Source organism: Giraffa tippelskirchi, chromosome 7 (genome assembly GCF_054371585.1).
Source record: "Giraffa tippelskirchi isolate mGirTip1 chromosome 7, T2T-mGirTip1v1.2.pri, whole genome shotgun sequence".
Lineage (NCBI taxonomy): Eukaryota > Metazoa > Chordata > Mammalia > Artiodactyla > Giraffidae > Giraffa > Giraffa tippelskirchi.
This window is the reverse complement of record NC_137281.1, coordinates 144,971,027-144,991,027: the sequence shown is the minus strand read 5'-3', so window position 1 is coordinate 144,991,027 and position 20,001 is coordinate 144,971,027. Positions and strand designations below refer to the sequence as shown.

The 20,001-nt window shown below is 45.2% G+C and overlaps 2 protein-coding genes across 6 annotated transcripts in view; one reads left to right on the top strand and one right to left on the bottom strand.

Annotated features, from left to right (window-relative positions):
- The window catches only part of HEATR4 (HEAT repeat containing 4), a 43,030-nt gene that overhangs the window by 11,044 nt on the left and 11,985 nt on the right, over nt 1-20,001 (top strand). For 2 of the 4 annotated variants that reach the window (XM_081509020.1, XM_081509021.1), the window contains exons 5-16: nt 1,833-2,036; nt 3,815-3,958; nt 7,290-7,469; nt 8,275-8,435; nt 9,203-9,307; nt 11,649-11,767; nt 12,413-12,593; nt 13,149-13,218; nt 14,269-14,458; nt 15,123-15,201; nt 16,200-16,359; nt 17,739-17,797. In XM_081509020.1, the coding sequence (XP_081365146.1) occupies nt 1,833-2,036; nt 3,815-3,958; nt 7,290-7,469; nt 8,275-8,435; nt 9,203-9,307; nt 11,649-11,767; nt 12,413-12,593; nt 13,149-13,218; nt 14,269-14,458; nt 15,123-15,201; nt 16,200-16,359; nt 17,739-17,797 (1,652 nt within the window). The remainder of the gene's footprint in view (nt 1-1,832; nt 2,037-3,814; nt 3,959-7,289; nt 7,470-8,274; nt 8,436-9,202; nt 9,308-11,648; nt 11,768-12,412; nt 12,594-13,148; nt 13,219-14,268; nt 14,459-15,122; nt 15,202-16,199; nt 16,360-17,738; nt 17,798-20,001) is intronic. The other 2 variants (XM_081509023.1, XM_081509024.1) reach the window with 1 other exon arrangement.
- RIOX1 (ribosomal oxygenase 1) lies at nt 17,438-19,935 on the bottom strand. 2 transcript variants are annotated; one of them, XM_081509026.1, is made up of 2 exons: nt 19,458-19,935; nt 17,438-19,397 (listed from the first exon to the last, which is right to left on the bottom strand). In XM_081509026.1, the coding sequence occupies exons 1-2, from the start codon at nt 19,911-19,913 to the stop codon at nt 17,910-17,912; spliced, it is 1,944 nt and encodes a 647-aa protein (XP_081365152.1). In that variant the 5' UTR covers nt 19,914-19,935; the 3' UTR covers nt 17,438-17,909. The 2 variants fall into 2 exon arrangements, with proteins under 2 accessions (XP_081365152.1, XP_081365151.1); XM_081509025.1 differs by having other exon boundaries at nt 17,438-19,935.

Genomic DNA, 20,001 nt, shown 5'->3' with positions numbered 1-20,001 from the left:
GTATTCCTTTCCCAATTTGGAACCAGTCTGTTGTTCTGTGTCCAGTTCTAACTGTTGCTTCCTGACCTGCATACAGATTTCTCAGGAAGCAGGTAAGGTGATCTGGTATTCCCATCTCTTGGAGAATTTTCCACAGTTTGTTGTGATCCACATAGTCAAAGGCTTTAGCATGGTCAATAAAGCAGAAGTAGATGTTTTTCTGGAACTCTCTTGCTTTTTCTATGATCCAGTGGATGTTGGCAATTTGATCTCTGGTTCCTCTGCCTTTTCTAAAACCAGCTTGAACATCTGGAAGATCTTGTTTCATGTACTGTTGAAGCCTCGCTTGAAGAATTTTGACCATTACTTTGCTAGCGTGTGAGATGAGTGCAATTGTGCAGTAGTTTGAGCATTCTTTGGCATTGCCTTTCTTTGGGATTGGAATGAAAATGCCTTTTCCAGTCCTGTGGCCACTGCTGAGTTTTCCAAATTTGCTAGCATATTGAGTGCAGCACTTTCACAGCATCATCTTTTAGAATTTGAAATAGCTCAGCTGAAATTCCATCATCTCCACTAGCTTTGTTCATAGTGATGCTTCCTAAGTTACACTTGACTTCGCATTCCAGAATGTCTGGTTCTAGGTGAGTGATCGCAGCATCGTGGTTATCTGGGTCATGAAGATCTTTTTTGTATAGTTCTTCCGTGTGTTCTTGCCACCTCTTCTTAATATCTTCTGCTTCTGTTAGGTCCATACCATTTCTGTCCTTTATTGAGCCCATCTTTGCATGAAATGTTCCCTTGGTATCTCTAATTTTCTTGAAGAGATCTCTACTGTTTCCCATTCTATTGTTTTCCTCTATTTCTTTGCACTGATCACTGAGGAAGGCTTTCTTATCTCTCCTTGCTATTCTTTGGAACTCTGCATTCAAATGGGTATATCTTTCCTTTTCTCCTTTGCCTTTAGCTTCTCTTCTTTTCTCAGCTATTTGTAAGGCCTCATCAGACAGCCATTTTGCTTTTTTGCATTTCTTTTTCTTGGGTATGGTCTTGATCACTGCCAACAGTTTGTAACTGTACAATGTTACAAACCTCTGTCCATAGTTCCTCAGGCAGTCTATCAGATCTAATCCCTTGAATCTGTTTGTCACTTCCACTGTATAATCGTAAGGGATTTGATTTAGGTCATACCTGAATGGTCTAGTGGTCTCCCTACTTTCTTCAGTTCTTGAATTTTGCAATAAGGAGTTCATGATCTGAGCCACAGTCAGCTCCTGGTCTTGTTTTTACTGACTGTATAGAGCTTCTCCATCTTCAGTTGTAAAGAATGTAATCAATCTGATTTCGGTGTTGACCATCTGGTGATGTTCATGTGTAGTCATCTCTTGTGTTGTTGGAAGAGAGTGTTTGCTTGTAAACCCTTAGTAGCTTATAATCCAACTCCTCCTCCCAAATTAAGAACACTAAAAAGGAAACAATAAATTAGGAATCAATGGCCAATTATATCCTACTTTTAATGGCAATATATCAAATGTTGAATTTTATGAGCAAATCTTGTTACATATAAATATATTTATGTTCCTAAAGATTTTTTAAACATATATAAAGGTTTATATGTACCTCATCTTTTCTTCCTTACATTCTCCGCCCATCATCATGGCTTTATCATGTCTGTGGTCACCACCTGTCATGACTCCCAATGGGACTTGTACCCAGTTTTCTACATAATCACAGGAAAGCTGGCTCTTCACAGTTTTGTTTTGCATTGGTTCTAGCTAGGAATAGGCATGTGATGCTGGCTGGGAACACAGGCCCAGGGCAATGGGCATAATACCTCATACTGCTGCCCCGCACAGCTTGCAAGCCTGTGAAAGGAGCCATGCGCTGGACAGCTTTGCCCACACTGGCCAAGGATCTGCTGCTGAAGGTGGGAGAGAAGGACATGCCCGTGAAGACCAGGAAACTGAAGAAGCAAGCAGAGTCACTGAAGGAGGATGTGTCTTGGGAACTGGTGGTCCTGCGAAGGATGCTGCAGGAATGGAAGATGGCCTGGGCTCTAAGTGAGTGAAGGAGAGGTGCAGGGGCGGGGGCGTGGGGTGGTGGTCCTGACATGGCAGTGATTTGTGAAGGAAGAAGTTCTCACCTTGGCCAAGTGTGTGATTTCCTTTGAAAATCCATCCCTCTCTGTATGAAGAATAAGAATCTGGTTGCCTCACCAAGGCTTGACTAGATAAGAGCTTTTCATACAATGACAGTTGCATTTATCTGGATGCTTTTTGCATGGGCAGGTTCTACATCAGTAATTTGTGGAAACTCACTACCCAGAGAACTCTTCACAGGCAGAGACCCTACCTTACTGACCCCTGAAACTTCACACTCCATACATGATGCATGAAAGAAAGGGTGAATATGCTGCCCAAGCAATGGAAATGCAGTGATCAAAAGAAACTGCAATTGGCTCTCCAAAATTCGTTTGTAAATTTGGAATTAGCACATATTTACTTTGCCTTCACAGATACCAGAATAGTGTGCCTGGGGCAAAGGAAGGGCCCAGCAAGGACTGTTGAAAACTGCAAGATTTGAGGACTCAAGGGCTGCTGGCTTTCAGAACGTGAAAAACTAGTTTAATTAGTACAGGAAAAAAGAGGTGATCCATCACATAAACGGTTCAGATAAACAAAAAGGGTTGAAAAAGAGATTCTGAGTAAAAACTACCAATAGGGAGCACCTACAGGCGATGGGAGCACTGAAACAAAAGCTCATGCCTATAAAAATTGTTGCTATGCTTGTGGCTCAGCTGGTAAAGAATCCACCCACAGTGCAGGAGACCTGGGTTTGATCCCTGGGTTGGGGAGGTCCTCTGGAGAAGGGAAAGGCTACCCACTCCAGTATTCCGGCCTGGAGAATTCCATGTACTGTCCAGTCCATGGGGTCACAAAAGGTCGGACATGACTCAGTGACTTTCACTTTCACGTGCTGTGTTTGGTCATGTCTCTTTGTGACCCCATGGACTCTAGCCCACCAGGCTCCTCTGTCCACGGAATTTTCCACACAGGAGTACTGGAGTGGGTTGCCAGGCTTGCCTCCAAGGGACCTTCCCGACCCAGGGATCAAACCCGCAGGTCTCTTGTGTCTCCTGCATTGACAGGCAGATTCTTTACCACTAGTACCACCTGGGAAGCTGCTATAAAGAAGACAAAGTACCCTTAATCACTGTCTTATTGTTCCATTTTTCAGAGGATAACAATAAAGAGTTATTTATGGGAATTTCCTGGTGGTCTAGTGGTTTAGACTCAGGCTTTCACTGCTGTGGACCCAGGTTTGGTCCCTGGTTAGGGAATTAAGATTCCATAAGCCATGCAGTAAGGCAAAAAAAAAAAAAAATTATTTAAACAAACAAAAAAGATAGAATACAGGATGGGATTGGGAGGAGTTTTGTTCGAGAATTAATACCTAAGAAGATTCAGCTCAGTCAGTAATGAATCTGCCTGCAGTGCAGGAGACCTGGGTTCGATCTCTGGGTTGGGAAGGTCCCCTGGAGAAGGAAATGGCAACTCACTCCAGTATCCTTGCCTGGAAAATCTCATGGACAGAGAAGCCTGGTGGGCTGCAGTCCATGGGGTCGCAAAGAGTCAGGCACAACTGAGCGACTAACACTCAAGAAGATTCAGGGAGCATCCGAAAAATAACTTCCCTCAGGGCGGCATCTCTGGGGCCCTTTATGCTTCCGAGCTGTTTTGCTTGGGTTGTCCTAGGGGAAGGGGCCTTCTTGTCACCTGTCTGCAGCACAGTGTCTAACCCTAAGTGGTCCTCTTCGAATTCTCCTCCTGTGGCATAGTCATCGAATGGCGCCGTAAGACTACTGAGGGCCTGCTGCGGAGCCTGGCGGACATCCACGATGGCATCCGCATCCAAGCCATCGTCACTTGTGCCACAGCTGCTTTAGAACGGCCCCGTGTTGCCATCGGTCGAGGGGACTCCGGTAAGAGCCACAGTTGGACTGCTCGAGAGTATAAGCAATCCACAGAACCACAGAAATTTTGAACTGGTGGGGACCTTGGGGCTTATCTGAGATTATTTCACCAAGTGGAAACAAAGACCCAGAGACTGGCCTGAATACACAGAACTTCTCAGCAACAGAGATGAGTTTAAAATTCCTGACTTCAGGTCTAGTGCTTTTTGCACAAATTTCACCACCCTTGGATGCTTAGTAGTTCACAAGCAAGTTCACATTGTTCTGCCTAGAGCGATCCCATTCTTAATAGCCAAAGGATATATGTATATATGTATGTATATGCACACACTTTTCTCCCGACTGCATTTTAGTCCTTCTTTTGGTAGCATGTTGACAGCCTCAAACTCAACACGTCCCAAACTAAACTCATCACTCTTGCCCTTAGACCCCTCCCCACATCCCACATAGCAACCAGCAGCCCCATAACTCAGCTAGTTTGAGTCAGGACCCTGGGAGTCAGCCTGGACAAAATCCTTCCTCTCCCCACAACTAATTGACCAATAGATTCTACGGATTCTGCTTCATAAACATTTTTTTTTATTACAAAAGAAATACAAAGTGTCATTATCAGTCAACACAGAGGAGTATAAAAAGAGCTTCCTTCCAACCGACCTCCCAGCCCCAATCCTACCCCATGCCATTTCCAGGGTAAAAAATGTGTAGTTTGGCATTCAACAACCTTCTGTGCTTTTACAAACACATGCCAACATATATGTAGGTTTTTCTATTTATCACAAAAATGAGTGTTGAATTTTACCAGCCATTTTATAGTTTTTCTCCTTTAATTTGTGGATATAATGAATTCTGCTGTTAAAATCTTAGAATAAATCCTAATGGATCATTCTTTTATTACTCCACTGGATTTGATTTGTTCATATTTTAAAATGTTTTAATATATTTGTAAATGAAATTGGTAGCTTTATGTTTATTTACACTATTTTTGTTAAGTTTTAGTGTTTACACTATTTTTGTTAAGTTTTAGTTTTTACTAGTTTTGTAAAATGAATTAAGAACTTGGCCATTTTTCCCAATGGCTGTAACCTTTTGAAAAAGAAATGTCAATAGCATTTTTCTTTGCTAGCAATAAGCAGTTAAAAAAGGAACATTTCCCATCTACAAGAGCTAGAACTATTATCTACCGAGGAGCTGGTTTAACAAGACACAGGACTCAGATGACAGAAAGTATAAAATGCTACTAAAAGGGCATAAAACCCACTGACTCTTACTAACCCCCAAGTGCCCTCTCAGATACCACCTTTTGTGTGTAGCCTGGGCTGACACTTTTTCCTTCTCTGCTGCTGGTAGCATCCTAATATTATTCTGTCCTAATATTTATCATTCTGTCATAATTGTCTGTTTACTTCTCTGCTATCTCTACCAGGCAAGGAACTTCTTAGAGGTGGGGACTAATTTTATCTCTACAAAATTGTCAAGTTTTTAAGGTTCCATTTCACTTATTTCCAGTTTACTGAGTTCCAGGTATGAGCATTTAAACTCCAGCTTTTCAAATCTGCCGCTCCTTCTGCTAGGAAATCTTATCTCTCTCTTGACCTGATTAACTTCTAAGCATGCCCCTCAACTTTAAGGCATCACCTCCTCTGAGTCTTCCCTGCCCCACCCCCCTGCTATATGCTTACACACACATGCTCACTTGTATTCGACTCTTTGCAACCCTGTGGACTATAGCCCACCAGGCTCCTCTGTCCATGGGATTCTCCAGGAAGAATACTGGAGCAGGTTGCCACTTCCTACTCCAGGGGATCTCCCCAACCCAGGGATCAAACCTGCATGTCCCACATTGGCAGGAGGATTCTTACCACTGTAGCCCCTGGGAAGCCCATACTGCCACACACACACACATTTTTTAACTGTTTATTTTCTTGAGTATTAAATGGGGTGATGTGTGTTAGTGCCTGGCATAGAGAAAACTTTCCATAGGTGGAAGAGATATTATCTTATCCCCAGATCTCCACATACAAAGAGCACTTTTGTCTTTCCCTTTCATGTGATCCCTTTCCTGGGTGTTGAGATTTTGATTTGTCTTGTTTCCTCCCCACATCTTCCCAAAGAACATTATCTTACTCATTATTTCTTGAAACACTCAATTGACTTCCATCTGATCCCCTCAAAGGCACGTATTTCATCTAGCCCTTTCTAAACATATGGCATAGTGGCTTAGTGGCTTACAGTAGTGGTAAAAAGGACAGATGAGAAATTTTATATAAAATCTTAGCTATAGGTCTAGCTCTGCCACATCTTGGGAAGTCACTTATCCTTTCTGAACTTCAAACTAAAAATAGGATGATAATTGTGGACAAAAAGTTAACACAACACTTGAGAAATGAGCTTTGAGAAATGAGCTTTAGTTAAATGCTTGCCTGTTGCCCCGATAACCTGGTAAGGACAGAAATTATCTTCGCAGGCCACATATCTTATGATGAAAATGAACCCTGACTGCTAAATGACATTTGGACTGGGAAGAACTACAAGTGAAACATACATGCCTGAAGGAAGTACCATTCTCTGGGCTCCCAGGAATGCTGTGACTTATCAAGGCAGGCCCTTTGAGGACCCTGGAATTATATCTATGGAGTTGTTATATAAAAGAGATAATAACTCTGGTGGAACATAAGACTTATGCCCGGAGTCGATTCTATGCTCCTGAGCTGTCCCCAGAGTGCTAGAAAAACCGTTCTCAAGAACTCTTGCCAAAAGGAACACCTGATGCTTCCCTGTGGGCAAACTGTGTTCCCATCCCATTTCCTTCCAAAGACTAGTGGCATGTATGGCCGATGATAGTCTTGTGAGACTGTTTAGTTAAACCCAAAAGGATTCCTGAATAACATGTTTCAGGTGAGCTCCACAGTAATACCTGCCTTGCCTACTTCAGTGAGGGTTAGAAGACTGAATGAGATAATGAATACAAAACACTATCTAAGTGGCGAAGCACTACCTAAATATATTTGCTATTATTACTAAAATTACAAAAATTTTTATTTTCATCACTAAAACTCAAGGTGATGGTCACCATAGCCTGGCTGGAAACATATTCATTTGGCCTGAATACAGCTCTGCAGAGACCAGATGATAAAGATGTGAGAACAGAAATGCCCAGCACAAAAGTTAGCCTTAAAATCCCACCCATTGTAGGGGTTCAGCTAAACTCGAATTAAGTAGCAGTAAGCATCTGCAACCAAGGCTGCAATTGGCCCCCATGTGGCTACAGGGAAAAGCTGTGTTTTAGAGAAAAGCAAAGAGACTAGCTAGCACCCTCTTACTGGCTCTCTTTTGATCACAGACAAGGAAACGATGAAAGCCTCATCTATTCAGGACTTGCCAGAGGTTCTACAGCCCCCACTAATGGCTGCGCTTTGTGATAAGAATGCCAATGTGCGGATGGCAGCAGCAGTGTGCCAATATGCCATACAGTCACATAACCCTCTTGCCCAGGAAATCATGCAGACTGCCCTTCTGAAGGGTGAGTAACTCCTTGTTACTTCCGACCTGGAAATATGGGGTAAAGAAAGAACATCTCACCATCAGCTTTTCCTAATCCCTTCCTCTCCACCTTCATGCTCTTTAGATATTCAGAGGATTTCCTCCTCCCAGGTACTTTACGAGGCAGGTACACTGCCACCTAGTGGTTACTGGATGCATTTGACTAAACCATGTCCCCTTTCCTGTTCGATTTTTCAATTGAAAAGATAATGTAACAAGATTAAAGAATACATTCTAAAAATTTAAAAACCCACTTGAACACATCACGCTTCCATTTTTGCACATTAACTTACAGGCACTGTCCACATGCATTGTTGGTGTAATACCAGCAAAAGGTTCTGTCTGATGTTGACAGGCTCCTGGTGCCCAACTGCTCTGAAAGACGGACTTGCTCCTTGGGTGGCGGCAGGGGTGGAGGACAACTGTCTGACCAGTTTGGCCTTCTGCACAGAGACACTCAACAACTTAATTTGTCTGTCTTAAGAAAGCTCCACTTCCCAGTCTCTAGTGAGAGGAACAACTGTTCACTCAGGCCAGAGGTGACTTACTGCTCTGTTACCCAACAAAAACATTTTAGGATTTGACTTTTCAGGTTAAGATTTTCAACCTACATTTAGAACCTTGATATGATCCATTTAAATGTGATTTAAATTGGAGATTGAATATCAGACTGAGGGGGTATAGGGAAGTGAGGCAAGTAGAAGTCTTGTGTACCAACCCAAAAGCTGCTCTCTCTGTGGGGAGAAGAGATGGCCACTCTGGCCTTTTTCACATCACTGTGGCAGGTAATACCGTGGACAGCTGGGCTGCAGCTCAGTGCCTGGCTCTGGAAGGTGCTGCCACTCACCCCGTGATTAAGAGGATCCTCCACCAGCTGTTTCATAAGAAGAATGAGGACACTGAGCAACAGTCTTGTATGCTCCTGCGCCATCTCAGTGGAAAGACAGTATGTGTCCATTACAGGGTCAGAGGAAAAAAAACAAGTTTAGGGGGAACAATTGGGTCTCTGAGGTCAGTGCATGTGGGGAACTGAAAACGCAGATGGGAACTTGCCTGGTGGTCCAGTGGTCAAGACTCTGCGCTTCCACGGCAGGAAGCACTTCAGTCCCTGGCCTGGGAACTCAGCAAGACCCTGCATGTGAGGTGCAGAGACAAAAAAAGGTAAAAAAAGAAAAAGAAAATGCGGGTGGTTGGGTAGGATGGTCTCACACACACAGGTAAAACTGGACCAAGTGTGGGTGAAGTGGGGTGTAGACAGGGAAAAGTGACAGCAGCTAGCTGAGAAAGTGAGGAAAGTAGGCTGCAGATAGTTTCTAACTGTATGCTAGAAGACTTACAACATGCAGAATTTGCTTGTGCTAGAAGTTTACCACTGAAAAACACACAGGCATACAATTGCGTTTACTTCCAGTAGAAATGTGAAACTCAGACTGAGGCACATACAAACCATTTTAGGGGAAAAGATAGTTAAATCAAGAAGGTCCCAGGAATCTTCTGTTTCGATGACTAATCTGTATCTTGTTCCTTGACATCAGTTGGCTTGGATGGAAGACGGCTCCATTGTAAACCCACTCTTTACTTTGCTAGCAACGAGCATCCCATGTGTTTGTGACATTAATCATGCTGGATGCCAGATTAGGATGTAACTTCCTTAAGGTCCCAGCATCTCTAAAAGTGACCATGGATATCCATACAAGTCTTCCATTTCCTCAGACCCTGATACATACCATGCTTGCTGAGGAGCTAAATAGCTGTCAATGGAAAGACCGCATTGTGGCCTGCCGGGCTCTCTCCTGGATCGGTGGAAATGTCAGCTTGGTAAGCCTTCTCTTCCTGTTTCCAGGACAGAAGGTCTAAGCAAAACTGGGCTCGGGAGCTCTTCCACTTTTTGCTGCTATCTAGTTTCCCATTCTTACCAAAAAGATCTCTGTTCCCATATTGCTGCCTCTTAGTCCTAACCCTGGAGAAGGAAATAGCAACCCACTCCAGTACTCTTGCCTGGAAAATCCCATGGACAGAAGAGCCTGGTAGGCTACAGTCCATGGGGTCGCTAAGAGTCAGACACGACTGAGCAACTTCACTTTCACTTTTCCCTTTCATGCACTGGAGAAGGAAATGGCAACCCACTCCAGTGTTCTTGCCTGGAGAATCCCAGGGACGGTGGAGCCTGGTGGGCTGCCGTCTATGGGGTCGCGCAGAGTCGGACACGACTGAAGCGACTTAGCAGTAGCAGCAGTCCTAACCCAGAATTATCTTCACACGCCAACATATCGTTCTGTTACTTAAGCCACTGCTTCTCAGCCTGATGGGAGTCCACGAACTGTAACCTATCTACAGTGAAACAAGAATAAAAATAAAAAAAATTTAGAAATTTTTTATGGTAATTTGACATTGCCTTCACATCAAGGTACTTTATAAGTATCTGTCAACATAGCCCCCTCTTTCAAAGAGCTGACATTAGTGTTGGAGTAACAAAATCAACATATACAAATGATTCAAGAACAAGAGATATTTGTGATGTACTCTCTTAAAACTCTTCAGAGAGACACTAGTATGGGCTGAACTTAGTGTAAGTTCTGTGAAGGAGTGTGGGACAGCTGAGCAAGACTTAGACAGAATTAAGGAAAGACTTCCAGGAATGGGAAACCCTGACCATCATCTAGGCTTTCAGCTGACCTCCTTCTTGCCATTATTTTAAAATCAACTTCAGCTGTCCAAAAGGACTTTTCCCCTTCTTCCCATGTGCCATCATCTTTTCCTTGTAACACTGGGCAACTCCACAATGGCCCAGAACACTGCCGATTTTGACCCTTGAATTTTGATGTGGAAAGCACAAAACTTTGCCATTCAGTATAGTCAGTATAACTCTGAACTTCCCTGGTGGCTCAGACGGTAAACAGTCTGCCTGTAACGCAGGAGACATGGGTTCTACCCCTGGGTCATTCTAGTCTGGGTTAATTCTGCCTGGACCTTGCTGCTAAAGTCCAGGACCAGCAGCACAGGTATCACCTGGGAATTTGCTAGAAATGCAAAAATCTCACCTCGGGTCAATTCAATCAGAATCTGCATTTAACAATGACTTTTTTAACAACATCTGATTCATTTGCACATTTACCTTCTCAGCACTTGTCACTCAGGATGGCCTATTCAAAGTAAAAAGCCATGCAGAGCAAGCAGGAGATGGGGTAAAAATGAGACCATCACGTCAGATTGATGGGGTTAAACATGTCCATCAGTTCTTTCACTTATTCAGTGGGCCTGCAGTTTCTGACCACATCTTACATGTTAGGCAGCAAGCTAGCGATGGGTATGCAAAGATAACATGTCTTCTCTTGCTAAATGTCACACATAAACAGCTATAACAGATGTAGCTGTAAAGTATTATGGAGATTCCTTATTGCTTACAGAAGGCAGAGGTGGGTTCTCTGAGGAGAGGCTTTTGAGGTCAATCCTAAAAGAATAGGAAAATATCAGGTATGAAGGGTGGAAAAGGAGCTATTTCAGGAAGGGAGAATAGCTTTGGGCACATTACCTAATCACCTAGTCATTTTTATCCCTTCTACTTTGAGAGATGTACTAACACACAGGGTAGCCAAAGGTCCTAGCTGGTCCAGTACATAGGACTTGCCCAGGCAAATTAGGATGAGGTGGTCACCCAAGTATCACCTTCAAATTTTAAGAGTCTCAAGTGCAGCTGACAATATAGTATGGTTAGTTTAAAGCATGAGCTTCAAAAACAGGCCTGGATCTGAGTTCTGGCTCCAAGACTCAACATGTTAACCATGAGTAAGAAATCTTAGCCTCTACTTTGTCACCTGTAAGTGGTAGTATCTGCCATATGGGATTATTTGGGAGGATTAAGTGATGGGTAAAACCGCTTATTAGTACAGTGCCAAGTACAAAATGGGATTCCCAGGTGGTTCAGTGGTTAAAGAATCCGCCTGCCAATGCAGGAGACAAGGGTTCAATCCCTGGGTCGGGAAGATCCCCTGAAGGAGGAAATGGCAACCCACGCCAGTATTCTTGCCTGGGAAATCCCTTGGACAGAGGAGCCTGGCAGGTTACAGTCCACGGGGTCGGAAAGATTCAGACACAACTTAGCAACTGAACATGCAAAACTGACATGGTGATAAATGGTAGCTAACTATTATACTTATAGGATATGAAACATAAGTTGATCCAGCTGATGTTGAGTGACTGGAATAAGAAAGTGAGACACGCAGCTGCCCAAGCTCTGGGGCAAATGAACCTTGGAAATGAGTTGCATGACACAATCAGGTAAGACCTTGTCAATATGGAGAAAGAAACTGCATTTGTTGAGCTGCTCAGTATGCTCAGCCTTGTACAAGATCCACTGCAGATTTTTTTTTTTAGTAAGATAAAAAGTTAACAGTCCTTATAGACACTAAGAATGTGGCTAAGGGAAGAACCATTAATTGAATGCCCATTAAGTGTTCAGGCAGTTTTAGATGTCATAAGAGTTCAAATGTATGACATGATTCTGATTATACAAGATACACGAATGCCTAGTAAGGTCAAGTTTCATGAAGGATGGATAAGACTACATAAGCAGAGAGAAGGTAAGACATTCCATACTGGAAGCCAAATACTGAAATGAACATGACACCTGTGAAGGCACGAGAGAAGAGAACTTGACTGAAGCAAGAGGTGTATGTTTCAAGTTTTCTTTATTCAGTCATTCAACATGGTTTAGCATCTAGTGTATGCTAGGTAATAGGGATTCAAGTAAATAAAACAGTTCAGGTCTCTACCTGGTGAAACAAATTAATGGGGATAAGGCTAACTAGGAAAGGGTGGGAGTGGATAATGGCGAGCCTACAGAAGCTGATTTCAGCCTGAGGGCACTGGAGTGGGGGGAAAGAAAGGAACAGAAAAAGTTTAAGGAGCACCTGTGCCTTACAGAATCAAGCTGGGTCAAGGAAATTTCCAAGAGCGTGTGGAAGCCCTCTCCCTGATTTGTGGGCTCAAGCTCATGACCGCCAAGCTTCTCCCAAGCTTTCTGAACTGCTTCTCTGATGACTTCATGGCAGTTCGGCGGGCAGCTTGTTTGGCAGCCAGTGAACTGCAGATCCGTGATAATATGGTGAGTCAAAGAAACATGTACCCTTCTTACCTGATTAACCCAAGAGGACATTACCCTGTGCTTCCCTCATACATAGATCACTCACCATTCTGTAGGGACAGAGAATGAGAGATCAGAACAGGAAGGTGAGGAGATATATAGGCCACACCAACAGTTAGGACCACACACAGCTCCAAGCCAGCCTAGATTCACTCTAGAGCACACCTCTGAATCCTGTTCTCACCTCAGTTAACCAGCTTCTCATTACATGTGTGCTCACAGGCTTTGGGATCAACTCCAGTGGATGGAGTTATAATCTCTAGTTATTAGAGGAAAACCTGACGGAGGTATTCAAAAGAAGCCTGTACGGCCATAGATCTGTGAGCTGGGAAAATCAATCTCTAGACAGGAGAGAACACTGTGTGTAAGCCAGTACTTCCGGCTTCAGCTCATTTGTCACTAGATTTGATAGATCACTTTTCCAGTTAAAGCACATTTTAGAGAAGAGGGGACCCTGTCTCTGATACATTCTTGCTCTTATTCTCTCCACTCAGCACTGCCTTTTATCCATCCCAGGTCCTTGAATGCCTTCTGAATCTGATAGAGAGAGATCCCTGCTGGAAAATCAAGGCCTTTGCCATTCGAGGTATTACAGCAGTGGCTCCAACTCCTCTACCTCTAATACCTTCCCATATTTTATATAGAGGATCCCCAGAATCTCTTTAGGAAGAGGGTAGAGGGGAGGGAAGGGGATGATCACAGCTTCTCAGAAGAAATTAAAAATCATTTCCCTCAATTTTTAGTTAAGGATCCCAAGTCTAGGTCTGTCAAACTTGCTCAGGTAGAGGACTGACAAGGCAGTCCCTGCCAAAAGAGTTAGGTATGAGTTCCAAGTAGGTATCCACTGTTGGATATACTTGCTTTCTGTAGAGGTGTCAACCACAGGACTCCGTAAAAGTCAGACCAGATTTAAGACTGCTACAAACCTAAATTCCTGCCCTCAAATTTCCTTGAGCTTCTTTTTAGGGATCTTTGACATTGCTCCTTTCTGACAGTCTGGCAGGTCCCTATGAGAATCAGCACTGGGTAGAGCCATGAAGTGTAACTATACCTTCTTTCCCCCTTACCTGACTAGGATGGTCTTCTAAGTTATCTATCCTGTATCTCATCCCTAGGTAAATACATTAGTGTATTCTCACATCCTAATGGACGAGGATGGTATTGAATATCCCCCTCCTGGGAATTCTCTAGAGAATTCCTAAAATACTAATGGTGATTGTCATCTAAAAGGAAAGATATCTGCTGGAGAAGGGATAGGCTACCCACTCCAGTATTCTTGGGCTTCCTTTGTGGCTCAGCTGGTAAAGAAGGCACTTGCAATGCAGGAGACCTAGGTTTGATCCCTGGGTTGGGAAGATCCTCTGGAGAAGGGAAAGGCTACCCACCCCAGTATTCTGGTCTGGAGAACTCCATGCACTCTATAGTCCATGGGGTCGCAAAGAATCAGATACGACTGAGCAACTTTCACATTCATCACTTTTCAAAAACAATATACTTACCTTAGTTTTTGCATATTTAATTTAGCAAGTGGTTGCCTATACTTTCTTAGTATTTACTAGTAAGGCTGCTTCTGAATGCTAGGACACAGCCAACTCAGTCTTAAGTGACAGTGGGACATGCCCTCTAATCTCTGCAGCTTTGGGGCAAATTGGCTGCGTGAGTCCCCAGCTGACAGACCTCCTGCTCTGGGCTATCCACTATGAAGAATCACCAGGTGTACGACTAGAGGCTTGCCGGAGCATCCTAGCCCTCAAACTTCAAGGAGACCGGGTCAGGGACACCTTCCTCGACGTGCTGCTCCTAGAGAACCATGAGGCTGTTCTGAAGTAAGTACTAACCTCTGGTTCTTGCCATGACCTCTTGTACTGCCAATTCTTCTAACCTTGTTAACAGACTATGTCCTTGACTCTTCAGGCTACTTAACAGCTGTTAAAAACTACAGGCTCACCTGTGCCGTTTATCTACTTATCCATGTAGGCAACAGAAAAACCAGACTAAATTAGACTGAAAGTGAAATTCATGTAGTTTACGTGTTTGTTCAGCATTCCAGGTGGTTTTTAAATTCAATTAACATTTATCAAGCGCCTATTTAGTGACAACAGGCTTTGGAGTCCAAAAGACCAGGATTTGAACCCCAGCTCAGACACGTGCTAGCTATGTGAGCCTGGGTAAGTTAATTCTCTGAGCCCATTTTTTCATGTATCAAATGCAAGCGGTAGTCTACCGTATGGGCCTGTGGTGGTGATTAATGAGATAACATGTTAGTACCTGTCATCAAGGTGTTCAATAAACAGTACCTATTAGTACCTTCAAATACATCATCTCAGAAACTACAGAACACCCCTACAAGCTAAGCATCATACCATTTTTGCAAATAAAGCTCAGCAAAACTGCAGTTTTAGGATTGTCTGATTCCAAGTCTTGTATTTTCCACCTCCACGCTTTCAAGGATAGGAAGATTTAATCTAACGAGTCCTTCTTACCTTTCAGAGAAATTCACCATGCAATGAAGATACTCAACTTAGAAAACGAAGGAAACCAAGAAATGCTTCAGGAGATCAGGAACAGGGTAGATAAGTATAAGCTATGTTTTCAAGAAAAAATTCGGGGTTCTCAAGAGTTCCTCCCTGGTGGCTCAGTGGTAAAGAATCTGCCTGCCGAAGCAGGAGATGCAAGTTCCATCTCTGGGTAGGAGAGATTCCCTAAAGAAGGAAATGGCAACCCACTCCAGTATTCTTGCCTGAGAAATTCCATGGGCTGAGAAGCCTGGCTGGCTACAGTCCATGGGGTCGCAAAAGAATCAATACGACTTAGAGACTAAACACGAGTTCCTCAGATTCCTTTCCCCACCCCCTCCCCAAGCACGTAGATACACTTTTCACCAGCACAGAAATATTTTACACAATTGCACAGAAAACAGTATCACTTGAAGATACAAAACATATCTGTGCAAGACAGAATTATAAAATCCTATTAGTAAAAAGACACACAGCAGAAGTCCTATTAGTCCCATCACGTAGCCGTCGAGATCCGAGTTTGTTGTTGTTTCTGAAATACTGTTTCCTTCCCTTCCCGTGTTCTCCCCACCATCCTCTAAACCCAAGTTCTTTCTTTTTTACAGATGGATATAAAGAAGGAATGAAGGACTGGAGCTGGCCCCTTAGATTTTCTTTTTCCTTCTAAACTTCTCTTAATTCCTAATCTGGGCTCTTTCTCCAAAGGAACACTAGCTGAACAGGTGGTTCTAATTTTTCAAAGCTACTGGCAGAGATGAATAGAGGGGAAAAAGGCTTTTAAAAAGGCAAAAGATTCTTTCTAAATATAATTCACAAAACCAATTTCACATCAAGCATTTCTTAGCAGATTCGTCATGCCCAAAAGCTAAAGTAAATTTTTGATTAACAGGTGTAAAAATGTCCAACCAACATCATGAGAACAATGTTCTCAGACATTTTATGTACCACCTAATATTAATAAGCATGATGCAATATCTTACTTCATTAACACTTTTTGATGATCTGCAGCCTGATATAGTTTTTTTTTTTATCATCATCTGTTCTGTTTCAGATTCAAACACTAAGCCAAAAGGAACTGTTGATACAGAAAGTATTTGAGATTGAGGCAGCCATAAGAAAAGTGAAGGAGGAAGCAAAACGAGTTTACGTGCAACCCAAAGAAGGGCAAAAACCACTGAAGCTCCATACTTTTCTCCAAGAAATTTTTCAGGGTAGGTTTTCTAGGAATGAGTCCTATGCCTTGATTCCCTTAACAAGCCTTTTACAGGACTGAATGTCTGGGGACTTAGTTGTGAGCCCTATAGGATGAGAGCCAGGAAAGGATACTTCTCTTTCTTCTTGGCCACCATCCTCTCAGTCTATCTTTTTTTTGCCCCTTGGGTTTTGATTTTGCTATCTGGTCCCTTTACAAAAATGAATGATGTCGCTCTAACTGAACCAATTTGAAAGTGAGATCAAAAAAAAGAACACCTTAGAAAAACAAAACAAAAAAACTGCTGTTATGTCTGGTTAAGCACTCAGAAAAAGCCTTGAAGCTTAACCTTGAATAGGCTGAGATGTACTCTATGTACATCTAGGCTTTTGCAACTTAATTCATGAAGTTCTCAGCTTTATATAACTGAAACTATCAGTTACGGCAAAATGATCTTAAAAGTTCCAGATACAACCTAAATGATGAGGTGGAGACATTAAGCTGTACCAAAACATATTTACAAAATCAGTGCGCCCAGGCGTAGCAGCAGCCTCAGGTCATTCAGCCAGCTGCCCACTAGCCACCACCCCAAACCCAGGTTTTCTGGTTCCAAGTCCAGTGTTCTCTCTGGTACGCCAGGCTCTTTTCCACCAACCATGAGAATATTCATTTGCCAGATTTGGGGAAGTTTCTTTCAACTACCAGAAAAAAATAAGAGTGGAAAGTAACTTGAACACCAGCATTCCCTCATGGCCAGCCTGCTACAAGTTGGCTGACTGTGGTCTATGACAGCAAAGCTAGGTGACATGCTGCCTATTTTAGGAGCAGTACCAGCCACTGATGCAAGCAAGCACTGAGCAAAAACATAATACCCTTTAAAAAACATAATATACTCGTAACTTTTCTAATAGGATTGTGCTATTTGGGGTTCAAGGAGCATGATTAAAATGAATCAATTACCCCTAGGGTTGCAAAACTGGCCCCAATCCCACATCCACCCCAAGTTACCTTGCGCCTCAGCCATTGCAGTTTTCCCCTATCTACCCTCCTCCTCCCACATTTCTTCAGACCATGCCACACAATAATCTAGCCTCAGAAAAGAAAAACTCTTTGGCACTTTAATAACTTTTCTAACATTAACACAAACTCACAGTAACAAATAGGAAACGGACCCCAACCCTCCCCCCAAAATGATGAAAGAGAACTCAAATAAAGGATGCAAATTCCAAGTAAAAACTTCTGATGTCTCAAGCAGAATAACACAGCAAATGCCACACTGTACTCTGAAGCCTGAGGGTGATGATGAAGTTGGTCTCTCAAATGATCAGGAATCAAGTTACTCCTGCAGAAAAGGCTCCTTTTTCCAACTCCAACTCCTGCTTTTATTTCTGTGCCTAGGTGAGGAAGTGTCTCCTAGAAAATTGTCTGACTTCTGTGACACTGAGGCAGTTATAAAGGTAAATATAAACACACTGATGGGTATCAAGTAAGAAAAAGAGCTTTCATCTTCAAAAGGTGGTGGGAGAAAATCACTACTGTCTTATTTCTGGCATTTAGTGAGTAACTGGTTCAGGTTAGAGGCATCTTGGTGAGCAGTAGCCCCTTATCATATAACATGGTTGCCAAGGAAAGCTGGTCCTCCACAGTGTCACAGGGCAAGTCCCCTACTCTCACAAACTCTGGGTAGGAGCGAAGCAAGAGTTCCATGGCATCAGCTTGCTGCGGGTATATCTCCAAGCACTTGGGCTCTTCCAGGTGATAAACTCGGGAGTTCTCCACTGTGTAATAGAGAAACAAATGGCCCCCCTCACCCACCAGCCGAGCTATACCATCCTGAAGCATGTGCACTTCTGTTTCTGTTGTCAACTGGACTCCCACGTTTACAGGTTCTCCAGCCTCCCAGCGAATCGGGAGCCCGTAAACGCTTAGTGCCCTCTCCCTGTCAGTCAACACAGGGGGCAAAGAATCGTGGATGAAGTCTTTGGCTCGCTGGTCAGCCACAGCATCGACTGGGGCAAAGTGTCCCAAGCGGGCAACCAGGACCCGCACCTTCTCCATGAAAGCGGTTCTTCGCGGATCCTTAGAATCCGAATGCTGGGCTCCCATGTAATCCATAAAGTCTCGGGGCAGTCCCCTACGAAACTCCACATTTTCCTCCATTGCAGCCTGCACTGCCAGGGGCACTACAGCCTCCAGGAAGTCGCCCCAAGTATTGCGCTGGAATGTGGACAAGGTCAAGTGCAGAGAGTGCACGCCATCCTGGCATTCGGCTTGGTGAATGAAGCCTCGGGGGAAATAGAGTAAATCTCCAGGTTCCAGCACCGTCTGCAGCACCGGCTCTCCGAGGTCGTCCTGGCTGAAGTTGGGGCTGGATGTCAGGGCCAGTTCCTCGGTCGGCACCCGCGGTCTGTAGACCCGCCAGAGTTTCCTACCTTCCAGCTGCAGCACGAAAGCCTCTATGTCGTCGTAGTGGGGGGCAAAGCCCTGAGAATTGGGGGGCGTAAGGTAAACGTTGGAGCCTGCCATGCTTCCGAACTGCTCCTGGAGCACGGCCAAAAACTTCCACACGGTGGTGGAGAAAGCCTGCGGACAGAGGAGGCGCAGGGAACAGCCGGCCCGGTACAGGGACCACGCGGCAGCGGGCAGGGCGCGGCCGGGCGGGTTCAAGGTCTCGCGACGCCTATTGATGTAGCGCGCGGCGTCCAGGTGCTGCCCGAACTGCACCTCCTCGTTGCGCAGTATGGAGTCGAGGTCGGCGGTAGAGAAAAGACCCTGGTAGTAGCTGTGGTCCTGCCGCCGCACCAGCACCGCCTCGCGCTCCCACAGGCGCCGGTAGAAATGGTCCGGCGGCATGGGCGAGATGAGCCACTCGAAGAGGCGCGCTGCCCGTCGCCGGCTGCTAGGGATGCGGTTCAGCTCTGCCAAGATGCGCTGCAGCGGGGAGTCCCAGGGCAGCTCCCCGCCCGTGCTTTCCCCCTGCGGCCCCGACAGCGTGGCAGGAGCCACGGACGGCGGGGCGGCCGCCAAGTGCTGGGCAGAGCACAGCAGGGCCGAGGTCTCCACCAGGCGCGCGGACGGCCCCGAGGCCGGCACCAGGCGCACGGGCAGCGAGGATGCCTCCACCAGGCGCGCCGGCTGGGTCTGCGCTTCCACCAAGCGTGCCGCCGGGATCTGCGCCTCCACCAAGCGTGCCGCCGGGATCTGCGCCTCCACCAGGGCACGGGGAGTCTGCAGGGAGCGGGACGCGGGCGACGCCTCCAACAGCTCCGCGGGCCCGAGCTGGCCGTGCGGCTCCAGCCCGGTCGCATCCGAGAGGGCCGCCGCCCCTCCCGCCAGAGGGTCCCCGGGTTCACCGACTGTCGACTCCACCCTCGAGTCCTCCGAGTCCTCGCTCGGCAGCGTCTGGGCCCTGAGCGCAGCCATTCGGGACGAGACGCTTCTCCTTAGCTGGCGTCGGATCTTCCTGGGCCTCAGGGGCAGGGCCAGGACCGACCCGCTGTGTGGCTGTTGCTGGCGCCGGCGCCTCAACCGCCCGCGCCTCAGTAGCCCGGTGCTAGCCCGTACCCCGTCCATGGTCCGAACCTCCCGCTAGCGCGGCAGGAGACGGCCGGAAGCCGGCTCACGCACGCAGCGGCCGCAGTGTACTCTGGGAAGGGGGCGG

Excerpts from the sequence above, each read along its gene's own strand:
- RIOX1 (XM_081509025.1), bottom strand. The coding sequence starts at position 19,913 with ATGGACGGGGTACGGGCTAGCACCGGGCTACTGAGGCGCGGGCGGTTG.